This window comes from Aspergillus neoniger (genome assembly GCF_003184625.1).
Source record: "Aspergillus neoniger CBS 115656 unplaced genomic scaffold BO87scaffold_2, whole genome shotgun sequence".
In the NCBI taxonomy this organism is placed as follows: domain Eukaryota; kingdom Fungi; phylum Ascomycota; class Eurotiomycetes; order Eurotiales; family Aspergillaceae; genus Aspergillus; species Aspergillus neoniger.
This window is the reverse complement of record NW_020291130.1, coordinates 1131400-1146320: the sequence shown is the minus strand read 5'-3', so window position 1 is coordinate 1146320 and position 14921 is coordinate 1131400. Positions and strand designations below refer to the sequence as shown.

The 14921-nt window shown below is 49.9% G+C and overlaps 3 protein-coding genes across 3 annotated transcripts; 1 reads left to right on the top strand and 2 right to left on the bottom strand.

Annotated features, from left to right (window-relative positions):
- Window positions 1–646: 646 nt before the first annotated feature.
- On the top strand, window positions 647–2007 carry BO87DRAFT_372522 (VIT1/CCC1 transporter family protein). Its single transcript, XM_025622315.1, has 3 exons — window positions 647–936; window positions 990–1326; window positions 1379–2007. Exons 1-3 carry the CDS (start codon window positions 870–872, stop codon window positions 1884–1886), a joined length of 912 nt encoding a protein of 303 aa, XP_025484847.1. The 5' UTR covers window positions 647–869; the 3' UTR covers window positions 1887–2007.
- Window positions 1961–7965, bottom strand: BO87DRAFT_349426 (uncharacterized protein; the record flags this gene model as incomplete). Its single annotated transcript, XM_025621026.1, has 4 exons — window positions 1961–2605; window positions 6446–6503; window positions 6570–7108; window positions 7389–7965. The coding sequence occupies 4 exons, from the start codon at window positions 7963–7965 to the stop codon at window positions 2076–2078; spliced, it is 1704 nt and encodes a 567-aa protein (XP_025484846.1). The 3' UTR covers window positions 1961–2075.
- An 862-nt stretch (window positions 7966–8827) lies between these two features.
- Window positions 8828–12373, bottom strand: BO87DRAFT_372517 (putative C6 transcription factor). Its single transcript, XM_025622314.1, has 4 exons — window positions 11830–12373; window positions 11209–11707; window positions 10390–11152; window positions 8828–10324 (listed from the first exon to the last, which is right to left on the bottom strand). The coding sequence occupies exons 1-4, from the start codon at window positions 11974–11976 to the stop codon at window positions 9244–9246; spliced, it is 2490 nt and encodes an 829-aa protein (XP_025484845.1). The 5' UTR covers window positions 11977–12373; the 3' UTR covers window positions 8828–9243.
- Between the last annotated feature and the right edge of the window lie 2548 nt (window positions 12374–14921).

Below are 14921 nucleotides of genomic sequence, written 5' to 3'. Positions count from 1 at the left end.
TCTCTCCCAAGATTTCTCTCAATTCCAGCCATGGAACGTAGAACCCGAACCGGAAAGCTCCATTACAGTGATTGTCGGAAGACTGGCTCCATCGAAGCCAAGCTCCATGGACACGGCACAGCTATGAAGGCGAAACCCCTAAAACAGATCGCCCTTCACTTACGTCAATTTGCTCAGCAGTGCAGCAACAACAGACAAGTGCACAATGCTACACAGCGTGCCGCGTCTCACCCTGAAAATTTCAGACTGGTGTTGAGCATTGGCCTCCTGGTCAGATATTAGCTGCATCGCCACACCTACTTTGCTGGTGAATTCGGTGTATTCCCCCTCTCGGACTGCTCTCAATCCGCATCGGAGACCGACAAGTCTGCATCCGAGTGCGTAATCGAGCAGCGACCTTGCTGCATCTGCCCAGTCAGTGTCCTGGTAAATGTCAGCGGTGCTTTGTGAAAGCCAATCAATATCGGTGTATTGGCTTAACGCCGAGGGGCTGCTGGAGCTTTGCGCCGAGATCTACACCCGCTGACAATTACGCGGCTTGTGATTGGCCCGCGCCAAGGCAGCCTGGAAGGGTCTGGAGAACAATCAGAAAAAGTCGATTCTGGCTGCCACAGGGGGACTTTTCTTATAAATATCAGTGCTTCCAGAAAGATTTTTCTTCTAGCTGAAACCGTCATCCAGATCAAAGTTTTCGAATCCTATCAAGCTTCTTTCTATCACGTCTGGACTTTGTTTGTCTCGTCCAGCTTCGCTGTCTCTCGAGAATCCCTCAGCCTTACCGGAATTGTTAAGAGGGTCTAGATTCGGCCACCGACTCCGGCTTCTGACGTCAGGCCTGAGGCAGCCCGCAGCAGCCCAGTCAATCTACAATGGCGCTATTATTTCTGAAGCAGAAGCTCTTCCCGAGCGAAAAGCAAAAACAGGCCCTTCCATATGGTATGCTCGCCTACCAATGGATAATTCAATACGAGCTGGACTGACTAAACCAGGCAAACCACTGCTTTCCAATGAAGATACCGATACTTTGCCGACCGAGCAAGACCTCGAAGCTCAACGGTCTTACTCTACCTTCCGCGCCTCATCTCCCGTTTCCGACACCGACAGCACCGCCGCCAGCACTAGCAGTTCGCGATCACGAATCAACCCACGCATTGTATCCGATGCCATTCTAGGTTTATCCGATGGCTTGACGGTACCGTTCGCGCTGAGCGCTGGTCTCTCGGCGCTGGGAAACACTAAAGTCGTTGTGCTTGGTGGATTGGCCGAATTGACCGCGGGTGCCATTTCCATGGGCCTGGGAGGATATGTCGGTGCGAAGAGCGAAGCGTGAGTTCCCTACTCGACTCTGTATCTCTCAATCAATCCTAACAGCAAATAGTGAATCTTACGAAACCACCGTTCGTGAAGCAAAAGAACTCATCGACACATCACCTGCCGAAACAAGCTCCATCGTCCAGTCCATCTTCGCTTCCTACCGTCTCCCCGAAGATGTCATCAACCAGATTAACATGTCCCTCCACTCCTCTGAAGACCGCCTCCTCGACTTCCTGGTCAGCTTCCACCACAAGGAATCCGAGCCTGACTGCAACCAGGCCTGGATCTCCGCCATCACACTCGCGCTGGGCTACTTCGTGGGAGGTTTCATCCCACTCATCCCATACTTTATCGTCGACCAAGTGATCGTGGCCTTGTACATGAGCATCGGAGTCATGGCAATCACACTGCTGGCCTTCGGATACATCAAGACATGTGTGGTGCGCGGCTGGTCCGGGCGCGACAACGTCGTCGCAGGCATCAAGGGAGGAATACAAATGTGTTTCGTGGGCGGAGTAGCAGCCGGAGCAGCGATTGCCTTGGTCCGGTTGATCGACACCGGCGGAGCGTAATCTCCCAACCGCAAAAGTTAACCATCCCATTATCTCATGCCATAACGACTGTACATTAATAGATACCACGACCACCATTCCATAGAGCGGCTCTTTGACAACAAAACAAATTCTAACTTTAATCCATATCCAAAATACTTATTCACAAAGTAACAGTCCTATATAAAACAAATAGATATGGACCAAAATCTAACCCATCAAAGCCTCCTTGACCAATTCATTTGCCTCATCCCCCATCTGCAACTCCAATGCCAAACCCCTCCCCCGTTCCGACATCTTTCCCCAGGTCTTTTTCAAGATCTCCACCACCTTCTTCCTCTCATAGTTTTCTTTGAACTTTTCAAATTGATCGTCCAAAAACACCAAACACGCCACATCCTCCAAAATCTGCGCCTCCGCATCCTCCCCTCCCTTCAACCCTTCCTTGCGAATCAACCGGCCCACGCGCTCCGCGTCCGCCTCCTCAATCCCACTCTCCAGACACACCTGCACCGCTATCTCAGCCTGGCGACGCGCTACCGCCGTCCGCCAGGAATAATAACCTACTTTACCATCGGGGTAAGTACTGCGGGGTACCTCCCAGCGCTTGAGGTGCTGGGCGCGGATAGCGAGCTGGAGGGTCGGGGAGGGATCCGGGGTGTGTTTGTATAGGTAGCTGGTCATTTTCTCGGCGTAGTGTAGTTCGTAAGGGATATTGGTGTTGGAGACTTTCGTGGGGTCTTCGGAGTGGAGGGCGTCGATTCGAGTGAGGGCGGTTGTGAGGGGGTCCATTTTGACTTCTTATTATGGTAGGCAGTTGGATCGGGAGGGTAAGTTGTGATTGTAGTGGATATATGGTTATATATACAAGATATGTATAGAAAACGTAAAAAGGTTGGATCTGTACAGGAGTAATCTGTAGAGAAACGCTGTATTTAGGTGATAATTTATCGAGTTATTGGATTCCGACCTCGGGGTTGCCTTTGCGGTTCGGTGCTGCACTGCATCAAATACCGGCTGCGGGATTGGCTGGCGGGGTCGGCATTTGGGTGGGTTCCAATTCTTTTCTGGGTATGTGAGGGTGGGTGGGGGGATGCTGATAAGCGATAAGGAAGTACACCCCACATGTTGGGTTGGGTTTTGATGAGTTTAATATTGAGTTATTGAGGTATAGCATGTGGGACATATAAGGCTGGAGGAGAGTCCGCGGAGATGTGGCTTTCTTAGGGCATAGAGTAGTTATGTTTGCTTCTTTGTGTGATCATAGTCCGAGTCCGATGCTCTGGGGTTCTGAATACCTACGTACTCTTTGGTATGCATGCATAGCTTTGGTTGACATAGCGTCAGCTATCTGAATTGGATGCGATCTTTATTCGCAGAGTGAATTTCAGGACATGGCTCATTTTCATGACTCGAAGACGCTGTGAGTTCACACATAACTCTGGTAAGATGGAAAATTTCAGGCGCCTCTTGTAGCTCGGTGCTAGATTTACATGTACTATTCCGAATATACTCGAAGATAGTATATGTGAAGGGAGTCTCACTTTAACCATACATAACATACTTTCTGGGCAATATATTGATAGCAGCATATCTCTCGGTCTGCCTGGTATCGGAGTCAAGACCCAAGTTGCCTAGCGGTTAGGGCACTCCTGCAACTAAATGGGAACAGTGCCGATGTCTATGAAGTAATGACACAAACCAGCATCAATATTTCGGATGAATGTTTGCATCTAATGCTAGAACAAAAAACCAGCCCCCACTGGTATTTGGTATTTGTGTACAATGTATAGGCGAAGCATCGAGACGACTGTTCGCAGGTATCATCATTGTGTGAAGCTAGCCCCAGTACTAGCTACCACAGTAAACATCCCTACTACTCCTACTTCCCGGCCGCTGTTATGTTATGCCTATATTCCATGGCTATAATGCAGTCGTAGAAGAGCTAAGATAGACACCTCCCCTTTTATTAACAAAGTACAGCGCTGAGACGGAGAGCAAAGTTTATTGCAAGTCAAGATGCCACTACCCATTAGTGCAAGAAAGCGGGATAGGATCAGCCGGCCAACCTTCTACAATCATCTTCATACCAACAGTGTCACGGACTCTCTTAACAGCTGCGGGGTTATACACAAGGTGGGTACTTATTCTATTCCAGAGATGTGGCAAAGTCCAATAATAGTATGGTTGATCACGTCAACCCCGCTTCCACTGCGGATCTTGATATCACGGATGAGCCAGGATATACTGCAAGATTCAGCTTCCGGAGCTTCCCACTACAATTCGGAAATACGGATTGATTGATCATCATTCTTCAAACAATCGGCAGATTTGACAGGCGTATCAACCTCGGCATCGAACAACACAGGGTCTATAAACACCCCAAATCAATATGATGCAACTGCTACTGCGTGCGGGGGTGTATCCCATCACGGATATAGCCAACAATCCAGCACTCACTCTATACTTGACCAACGGACCAGAGCATTGCATATACAGTACTACAAGTCTATATAAAAACTCACACATCCCATTCTATCCCAACAACAAAACCACCCCAATATAACAACTAACACCCTCAATACATCCCCAATTACATCCAACAATGATCCAAACCCACCACCACACCTCCACTTCCAAAGGCCTCTCCTCCATAACCACCCTCCTCACCACTCCCCACGCATCTCTCCTCATCGACCCTCCCTTCCTCCTCAAAGACGCCGAATCCACCATCCACTGGATAAAATCCCTAACTCCCCACGCCCCCTCCGCCATCTTCCTCACCCACCACCACCCAGACCACTTCTTCTCCGCAAACCCCATCCTAGCCGCTTTTCCCAACGTCAAATTCTACGCTGCCCCCTACGTCTGCGCCCGCATCAACGCCGAATACGACCAGAAAGTCAAATACTGGCCGACGGTGCTCGGGTCGGACGCCGTTCCCGCTAAGCCCCGCAAGCCGGACCCGTACTTGTCGAGCTTCTTCATGCTGGATGGGAGTCCTGTTGTGCTGATGGGCCCGGTGCAGGGTGATTGTGTGGATCAGACGGTTTTTTGGATTCCGGAAAGTAGGACGGTGGTTGCGGGTGATGTTGTTTTTGGGAGGAGTGTGCATGTTTGGTTTGTTCTCCCTGCTCCCTTCTCTTGAATTCATTGTCGTGGGCGGAACTCACTTCCAGTTATTCATAGGTTGTTGGATAAGGTTTCGGAAGGGGTATCCTGGATGAGAGTTATTGGCTGGCTTATACTATCTACATTCTGAACCTTACACCTACTTATGAACATATACTATATTATAGGGTCGAAGAACTCGAATCCCCCGCTCTCGTGCAAGCATGGCTCAAAACCCTCGACATGATCGATCACCTACACCCATTGAAGGTTATCCCAGGCCATATGGAACAAGGTTGGGAGTTGGATGTCAAAGCGGATTTAGAGCACACGAGACGCTATCTACGGCTGTTTGTGGAGAAAGTCGTCTGTGGTATTAGTGGTAGCAGCAGCAGCAGCAGCAGCAGCAAACCTTCCGTGCAGGAGCTATATGATACCTTCAAAGAGGCGTTCCCTGATTGTCGGGAGAATCTGGATTTCTTTCTGGGTCATATGGCGAATCGGTTTGGAGAGGGAGGGAAGGTATGGGAGGAGAATCGGCATGAGGATGTTGGGGGGAGGACTTTGGAGGAGTTGAATGTGTATTGGCTTGGGTGATTCCCTTTTTTTTTTTTTTTTTTTTTTTTTTTTTTTTTCTCTCTGATGCAATTCTCTACTTGGTATAGAGGGAGGTGTTGGGTAGATAGTATGGATTTGTATCTACTGGTAGTAAGGGGGAGTATATATGAGTGAGGGTGGGTGTCTGGACTGTATCGGTGTCAAGGTACTTGCAGTGGTTTGCTTCTATGCTTCCGGCTTTTATTTTTTATCCATGACGGGACTGAACTACCCACGCTTAACGTAGATGTCATTCCTATCCATCTAGTATTGTATCACATAAGCATCGTCGATGCTAAGCTAGAATCCTGTACTGTCACGCCCAAGCAATCCGCCGCACATCAACAGACTCGAAAAAAAGAAATACATGCTCTTCCAGTGGCGGGCGATGGTCCATCTGGCACAAGAGAGAAGAAAAGCTCAATAGATGGCATCGGAGTCTGTCGACATGGCCAGCAGTAAACACAGCGAAATAAAAATTGTCATTACAACTCCAGCTCCCTGTCAACCAGGAAGCACATAGACATAATAGAGTGCAAGCAAAGAAACAGGCAAAAACCGTGCCGCAACAAATCATGGCTCCTCCAACGCCGTCCCATTGTGAAAGCCGGGTATATCCAGCACCGTGATGCAAAATTTGTACGGAGAATTAACAGATATGGCAAGGACATGACCATGGGTCTGCTGAACCTGTCCAGCAACTCACAATGCCAGACACAGATCCAACAGAGTCTAGCCCTCACCTTTAGAACAAGGACCCTATGCATGAAGCAAAGCCAAGAAGGCAGAGAAAAGAAACGAACAAGCACAAAGCTTTTCATCCCATCAGGTATCCGTCCCGTTCGTTTACCTGGCCCCGATCCCAAACATACCAACCCCGTAACTTCCACCCCGGTCAGGTAGAGGGGTAGATATCTTCGAAACGTGGTCCTTTTCGAAAAATAAGCGAATGTGATCAGTATGTTAGAATGCCATTTCACCGTCCGAACGCCCTACCTTCTTCCGTTTTTTCTTCCCCATGCCTTCACTGTTTGAATAAAATGCCCCATCGTCATCGTCGTCTGCGTAACCTTCGCCGTATCCAACAAAGCTGTTGTCGTCGTAATGCCGTTTACGTCCCCTGCTGGGCCGGGCTCGCTCTTGGTCTGAAACAGGCGCTGGGGTTCCATTCGGTTGGGAAATCCGGACTCCATTGGGAGGGGGTGCGACGCCCTTTTTGCTGGCGTCGCCACCGGCGTGCTTAGATGGCTTCTCGTGGCCCAGCACATCTTCCCAATACTCGTTGTTCGGTACCGTGCCCGGCTCCATTTTCATGGCCCTCATCTGCAAGTTCTGCAGCGCGGAATCCATATCCGCTACCTTGATCTCCTTCCCGAACACCTTCTGGTTTTGCCATTCTTCCTCTGGCCACATGGTCATGTGCCTAAGGCTGCCGGGCACACCAGGCTCATTCTTCACTGGCTTGTTCCTCCCTGCGAGTCCCAAGCCCTTCAGTTTTCCTTCATAGGATTTCCTGAGCCTGTTGATCTTCTCGCCTGTCACAGGATCCATCCGAGCAACAGACTTTGCCACTGGACCTAATCCGTAGAGTGAGATGAGATCTAGCGACGGATCCGGTCCAGTCGCAATATGGGCTGTACGTTCATAAAGCCACATGTGTTAACAAAGCTCAATCCAAGAATGAGATGGGAGAGAGTGCATTGCAAATTGTGGCAACAGCCATGCCAAGGACTGGGGAGCTCTTACAGCTTTTGCAAACATGAAAAGCAGACGAAAAGTTCTTCTGCAGGGATTCCAAGCTTGGCTCACTGCGACTGGATGAAGTCGGCGCCTCGCTATCGATATCCATAGCGTCGCCTCCGTTGTTCGCAGCGAAATCGCGGACTCCAACTTCCATATTTATACCTTCTGTATGCCGGTCATGATCTGTCCGTCTGTGTTCCGCCTGCTGTATGGCCGCCGCATTCATATTCGCTGCTTGCGCACCTGTGTCTGGAACTGCCGAGCCCATTGGCTTATCTGTATGTTCAGAATCATCGAAGGAAGTCGCACCCGGGAAGTGCCCGCTCACGCTGCTGGCCGGCGTCGGAAACGAATTCGCCGTACCTACCGTCGGTTGTTGCGAGGCTTGAGTGGACATCGGAGCGGAAGACGGGGGTGATGAGAGAGTTGCGGATTGAGAGGTCGCCTGGTTAGGTGATGCTTGCGAGGATACAAAGTTGGTGGCATAGTTCTGGGCGCTTACCGACATCAACGGAGGTGATGTCGGAGTCTGTGGAATTCGATCGGACAAGGGAGCTGGCAACTGGTTCTGCTTAAGAGCTCCTGCGGCGGGAGACGATGGTGATGGAGGTCCTACTCGAAATGATGCCGAGGAGGCGCGATCAGACATCGAGGACGGAGTGCAGGGTGACGAAAGAGGAGGTTGGCCTAAGCCTGGGCAGCCCGAGCCTCGCGAAAGGGAGACCTGAATCGAAGATCTTCAACACAGCAGCAGATCACAGCAGATTCAGACTAGTATCAAGACGAGGATATGGGGGGAAACGCCGGTCGAGGTGCGCTCAAGCGGGCGAGCAGGACGTTCCACGACCGTCTTAAAAGTCACACATTCCAATGAAGCGACACAGCACTGAGGTGAAATATCGAACAGCACCAGGTAGTGAAGAAAAGACCAGCGAAAGAGTGAATGGCGTGGTCTGTGGGTTAGGTCGGATTCTGGCGGGGTGGGTAGAAGTTCGAGAAAGCGCTGGGATGGGAAACCCTTGGTCCGCAACTGGAGGAGAAACGGACGGCGAGATGTTGGATGACGGCAAGAGCCCCGGGATGGGCACGTGACGCGCCCTCATTTCTTCGATCTTCCCTCTTTCGGCCTCCGCGCCCGTATTTCGGTATCAATACGCGCTAACAATACCGATACTCGGGCGTATTGTCGGGTAAGATACGGAGTATGCATCGGTAACGGACATTCCCTCTTTTTCTTCCCTCACTCTTTCTGTCTTTCTAGACACGGTCAACTAACTACCTGCTTACCGTATTCACCCTGTTGGCCATCGCAGGTTTGGCCATCTAGACATTTCTTCCCGTGGATGTGATCTATGTATGCCACGACACGCATGGGCACAAAGCGCCTTACTAGCGGCTCTCATAACCCCCCTGTTGGGCGCTGGCCTAAACCAGGAGAGAAAATAGTGGCAGAGCACCGCCCCTCGGAAAGTATTACCTGGGGTTATTGCATAGTTTCACCCGGAAATTTCCTTGCTTCTAGAACCATAACTACACTTGACCCATCTATAGAATATGCAGTTGACCTGCCTGAGGCGAGAGGGCTTTGTGGCCACTCTCTGACCCCCAAGCCAAATCAACACCTAAAGACAAAATAGTAAAAGCTTATACTCTTCTACCAAAACCATTGATTGAACCCTTGAATCCCGAACTAGTGATCGGAACCGACTCGCTCCAAACACCCAGATGAACCTCATCAAATTCCCAACACGATGACCCTTGGGTATATTGAGATCCATAAATCCAAAAATTATTATGGTAACACAATAAGAAGAAACAAACCAGATGAAGATGGTCCGTACAAAGAAAGCTCAAGAAACACGCTGATATGACTGAATCAAGAAGAGCGAGTCGCCCTCATAGAAAGCTTTCAAAAACCACCATCATGTCACGATTGGTAGAATGTTGCAGATTCTTGCACTAATAATTGCGCCGAAACGTCAGGAATGTTGTCTTCTAACGTTTCCATCAGCTCCATCTGCTCCTGGTGGCTGAGCGTCCTTCCTCGCCACGGGGGCATGGGGTAAGCGCCATTGGTGTATTGGGAATATTGATCTCCTATCGTCTCGATCCAGTTCATGGGATCGACCGTCGCATCGACATATGCTAGATGACTAGCCGTCGTGGACGCTAAATTGAAATTGGGATCCCAGCCTGGCAAGCCCGGAACGACGGATGGGAAAGAATTGTATGGAGTTGTCGGGTCGAACGATAAGTCTGCGTAGGAAGGTGTCGGTACATTGTAGGATTGGGGGGAACTGAATGAGGGTTGTGTGGTGGTTGATACGGATTGCGGAGTGAGTTGAGCATCCCACGATGGGTGCTGCGCGGCCTTCAGTGATTCAGTGGCAATAGGTGATGAGGTCGACCCTTGGGAGAAGGAGAATGAGGGGTCTGCAGAAGGTCCCCTCGAAAACGTGCCACCCGATACGCTGCTTTCGGGTATTGAAGAATTCGCTGCACGAGCTCCATGTGAGGGGAACGATGCCGACGTACTTGCAGGGCTAGAGACGGATAGCGGTGTCGTGACATCCTGCGAAGATGACGGAGTTGCATGATTAGACGGCGAATGGACGACGAAAGACTCTTCGGTAGCATATGCGCGAAGGCAAGCAGCAACCAGGCTCCTGTAGAGTACCAAGGCCGATTCAACACCAGGCCATCTCTGTGCGGCAAGAACAATAGCCTCCAGGGCCACGCCGAGGTGACCTTTAACTTCGTCAATAGGGTGTTCTCTGCGAATGTCAGGATAAGAGAGAGACCAAAGGATAGTGTTCAAGGCCATGAAAAGTGACTGGGTGAAAATCCATGTCAAATCAACGGATCCTGTTGCGATTTGCTCTCTCTGCATTGCTACGTTGAATACGGACGCATCATAGCATTTTCGCGCAGCCTCAACGGAAGGCTCCGGCACTTGGGGAGAAGGCCGGAACATGAAGACAATCATCGTGTTTCGTCTTCCATGAAACCTATGGAAAGCCACATATAGATAAGCACCCAGAAACAAAGAAAGCTAGTCGGGTATTGTCCTTACCATTTTTGACTCAAGCCACTACCCCCATCATTTTTGGGACACGAAGCTACCCAGTAATCGATCTTCTGAAGCATTTGCGAAAACCATGGGTCTTGGTCGTCGACTGGTACATCGCGCTTATTCAGGTAGAGCGTCCGTCGAATCTCTGCTTGGAGCAGCCGCATCTTCAGGAAGTGAATAGCTATGCACTTGGGTAGGATTATTTTCGCTCCTGGTAGGAAGCCATCCGCAGTGATATACTTGTCCTCCACCGGCTCGAAGAACTTGACGTTGATGTGATCGTGACAAACGGAGTAGCAATTCGGGCGACCAAGGCTATGGGAAAGACCGTACTCCATGGATATGACAATCCAGAAAAGTCTTCTTCGCATATCAATCTCGAGAGGGTCCAAGGTCTGCCCGCTGGGGGATTGAGTAATGGTCGCTTCATCGGTAAGCCCTAAGTCTTGACATAGCTTGACTGCCATTCCTACGACCCAATATGCCGCTGTCCTTGTTGGCGTGAGCATAGAGTATTGAGCAATCAGGGCAAGGCATTGCAAAGATCGAAGGTCCATTCGTTTTAACGACGGTTCCAAGTATGACAGCGCCGCAAGGTAATAACTGTCCGCCAGGCCTGCGTAAACAGTGCTCATCTTTTGCATGCTGATGGCTATCACCATGCGTAATTGGAAATTATGGCAGGGATCATTAGACCCGTTAAGCACCTCTTCGGCTTCTTCGCGGAAGGTAGGCTCGTGCAAGGTCGGAAGCATTGCCTGGGCTAAACGGCAAGTCAACCATGACTGTACAGCTGCATAGGATAGAATGCGAACGTACCCTTGACTACAAAGACATCAATAAGTCTGTAAGTTATGTGTCTTGGTGGTAAAGCAGGCTGCGGCGTCGAACTGATCATGGGATACACCTTTGACGTTGGCTTGGAGCTCTCTTGTGCAAAGGCATCTTTTATCTCCTGCGCTGTCATTTCAGGAACGACGTCTTTGATGCTTTTGGAATCTGTATTTTGCTTGGCCAGTTCCATGACAAGGCGCGTGATCGCAATACCGCTGGACGGTCCCAGATATCTCGACTCGTCATTCTCCTTGAAGCGAATGCGGCCTGCCCCGCGCACCATGAGCTCCGCGTCCGCTGCATGTTGAAACTGTCTCTCGACTTCAGCAAGCTCGCTCTCTAACCGACGAGCTTTTTCTCGGAGTGAGACAATATGATCCCTTGATAATGTCCTTTGAGACGCCGAATCGTAAAAGACACACTTGGCGTTGACGCGTTCGCATGGTGAGCATCGAGGGATTCCGGGATCACACCTAGATTTACGCTGTATCAGTGTTAGAATCTTTTTCTCGAGCCAGCGAGGAATAAATCATCAAGGAGTACATGGTAGAGAACGCGGAATCACGTATAAACAAAGTCAGCGATAGAGTAAGAGACACTACGTACATGTCTGCACCGCGTACAAGCAGTCAACGTATGCGCAATCCGGCTATCAGGGGTATGAACAGACGGCTCTGATATTGTTGATGGAGAGTCAGACCAGGGGTTGGTGAATTGTGGGCGGGAGCTTGAAGAGTTTAAATGTGTGGCCATTGTGGTATGTCGTGCAGGAGCACCCCTATATTAGGTTGACCGAAGGTTTGCAAGTTTAGCCGAAAGAATCATCAACGTTGCATTCTATGTATCGCATAAAGCCTTGAAAAAAATGGGAAGCTTTTGAGAGGTCTGATCCGAGCGTCAGGCACACGCGACTGTGGAAATTTGAAGGGGCACTTGAGGAACGAGCACGTTCGACATGTTCAGGGTTCGCTCTGACATGCACCAGCTGCTAGGAGTAGGCGGGCAATACCTGCACAGATCTAGGGGTGGGGGGTTGTACAGGTTGAAGAGCTCAGCTAGCACCTCACACGAATTCCGACTCACGGTACCCGTTCAGACATTGGCAAGAAACACAAGATATGCAGTTGCGAATTTGAAATGGGGCGCAAAGGAGGGGGTGAGGTGGAAACTGAAGTGAAGCAGGCCTCGGTCCACCTCCCGCCTGGATCGACGGCACGCTAAAGAGCGCCCCGATGACCGACGTCGCACTTACCAGGACTACGGCCACCCACAGCTGCCCCTTGCGAACACTGGCCTCGAAATTGACGGGTGGGACAAATTCACCCCCGGTGGGCCTCTCCCCTCCCCCCCTCTCCTCCGTACCGGACAATTTTTTAAATGGAAATGATGGCTTCGCGATCCGATCAGTCAGTCAGATTATTTTGAATTTCCGGTGGCTGTGAGAAAAATAGAGGGGGAGAGCTTATAGTAGGTCGCGGACACGAGGATACATATACTGATGACCTAGCACATAAGTAAAAAAATAAGTATGCATAACCTTTCTCGGGTATCTGCGGTGGCGGATGATCTAGTATCAATTACTACTGGGGTTACTCTAATCAATTGGGAAGGGGGCAGTAGCAGCAGTAAATTACCAGTACTACCTATCTAGTACTATCAACTAGTTGGCTTCAGTCCTCTTCGAAGGTGAATCTGTAGGAGGTAACACTGTAGGAGCTTTGAAGTCATTAAACTAGAAGAGCCGCGCTCTTCGAGTACGCACAAACATGAATAGTGTGGATGAGGTAACTATCGAAGAGATAGCCATCACATCCTGAAGATAGTAAGCCTTACATCGATTGGTTGCCTGCTTTGGTCGTACATGGCATCGATACTACTTACTGCCATAACATAAGTACTAACTACGGAGTAAAGTCTGCCTTTTCTTTGTCAGTCCTAATTTCTCAGCAATAGTAAGCCCTTGGCAAGTCTACTCGTCAACACTCTTTGCATAGTTGTAGGTCGGACCAGAGCCGACAAGTCTACCAACATATTATGGGGAGCCTCAAGAGAAATCCCGCGGGATTAAATTCCAGAGAGTCTAGCCCCCTTTGGGGACATAAGTAGATGGCCTTTAAGATTAACATGCCATGGATGCAGAGTGCGAAAATGAAGAAAGAGGCGAAGAGGATCTTAACGCCATGGTCGGAACCGGTTTGTTGGTTCATCTGATCCAAGCTTCGGAAAGCTATCCCAAAAGGGTATATGGGTAAGCACGGGCGGGTGTCTGCAAATGCCTCTAATGAGTTAGAACTTCTGCTAGTAATTTGTGTTGATCAACTACTAGTTAGTAGTCACTACTGTCATGAATGATTTTCTGAGTGAGGACTTCGAAGACCTACAACCCCGTATTAACTAGACTGCTCTTCAGTCTGAATGAGTATGATGAGGATAGAAATACTAGGGTTAGCATTTCGCAACTAATACACCACACTCTGTTGGAAGATTGACTGGCTTACAACCTCTATGAGCGGACATCAGAGGGTGTAAAAAGTAGTTTAGCGCCCCGAGCAACAAAATTTCATGCAAGGATTCTGGTTGCATAATTCCAGCCACTGCGACATCGGCAGTTATTGCTACAGACAGACCTTCTGTTGCGACATATCATGGCACTGACGAGCTCATAAAAATCTGAACTACGTATCCCTTTCACGAATTCCAAGACGTCAGTGTGGACATTCTCTTCGACCCCCCTGGTCAATCAGCACCTTTTTTTTGGGGAGGGGGCAATAGGGGGAGTAAGTAGGCACTACAATAGATACTAGTGGTACTGTAGTAGTCCTATTTTCTGTTCTGGACCGGCCAAATGCCGGGTGTTGCAGCATGAAGATCACTAATACGGACACCGTACTAGCACCGGCTGACCGAAGCTTTCCCGCTAGATTATGCATAACACTCAAGCGAACGCCTCACAAGGAAAATGTAGGGTGGGAGCTGATACAACGGATAAGGTAGATATAAAACTGCATACTAGGCTGGGTCTTGCTTCAACAAGCACAGCTCTCGTCCCGAGTTGTTTCCAAAAAAGTCGCGTAGGGAGAAAAAAAAATCCAGCCCCCATTGCGCGTGGGGGAGGTGGGGACCACTTGGGGGGCAATGAAAGGAGGGGCGTGAGCAGGAGCCAGCCTTGGAGCCAGCCTTGACCGGGAAATGTTTGTGTGGCACCCAATGACAGTAAGCCGTCCACAAGCAAGACCGTTCGGGCCAGATGTCCGTGGTGGTGCTGGTGGTGCTGGTTGCTGCTTGGTGCCCGGGCGGGTGTTTTGATAAGAAAAGACACAGCCAACCCCTCCCTTCCCAATTTACCATTCAATTTCCAACCACTGGTAGTGCTCAACTTGTCAACAATATTGCGAGTCTATCAACTGCTAGTACAGCCTGAACACTCGCAATTCAATTTCATAATAAAGGCGACCAGTGAGCAACGAGAACGAAGGCTAATAGGGGAAGGCCCGCTAAACAGTCCACGACGACGACTAAGGTACTTTCTACTTGACTTTAGTACTTACTAGGCATACGGGGCTGACGGGTACGGTACGAACCCCCCTCCTTCCCCCCCCCCCCCCCCTGCTTTTGCACTAGCTCGTGACCCTAATTGCGTACCAGAGCCTGCGGTACTTGTTCTTTTCCTCCCTTCCACCCTCTACGACTGGCTCATC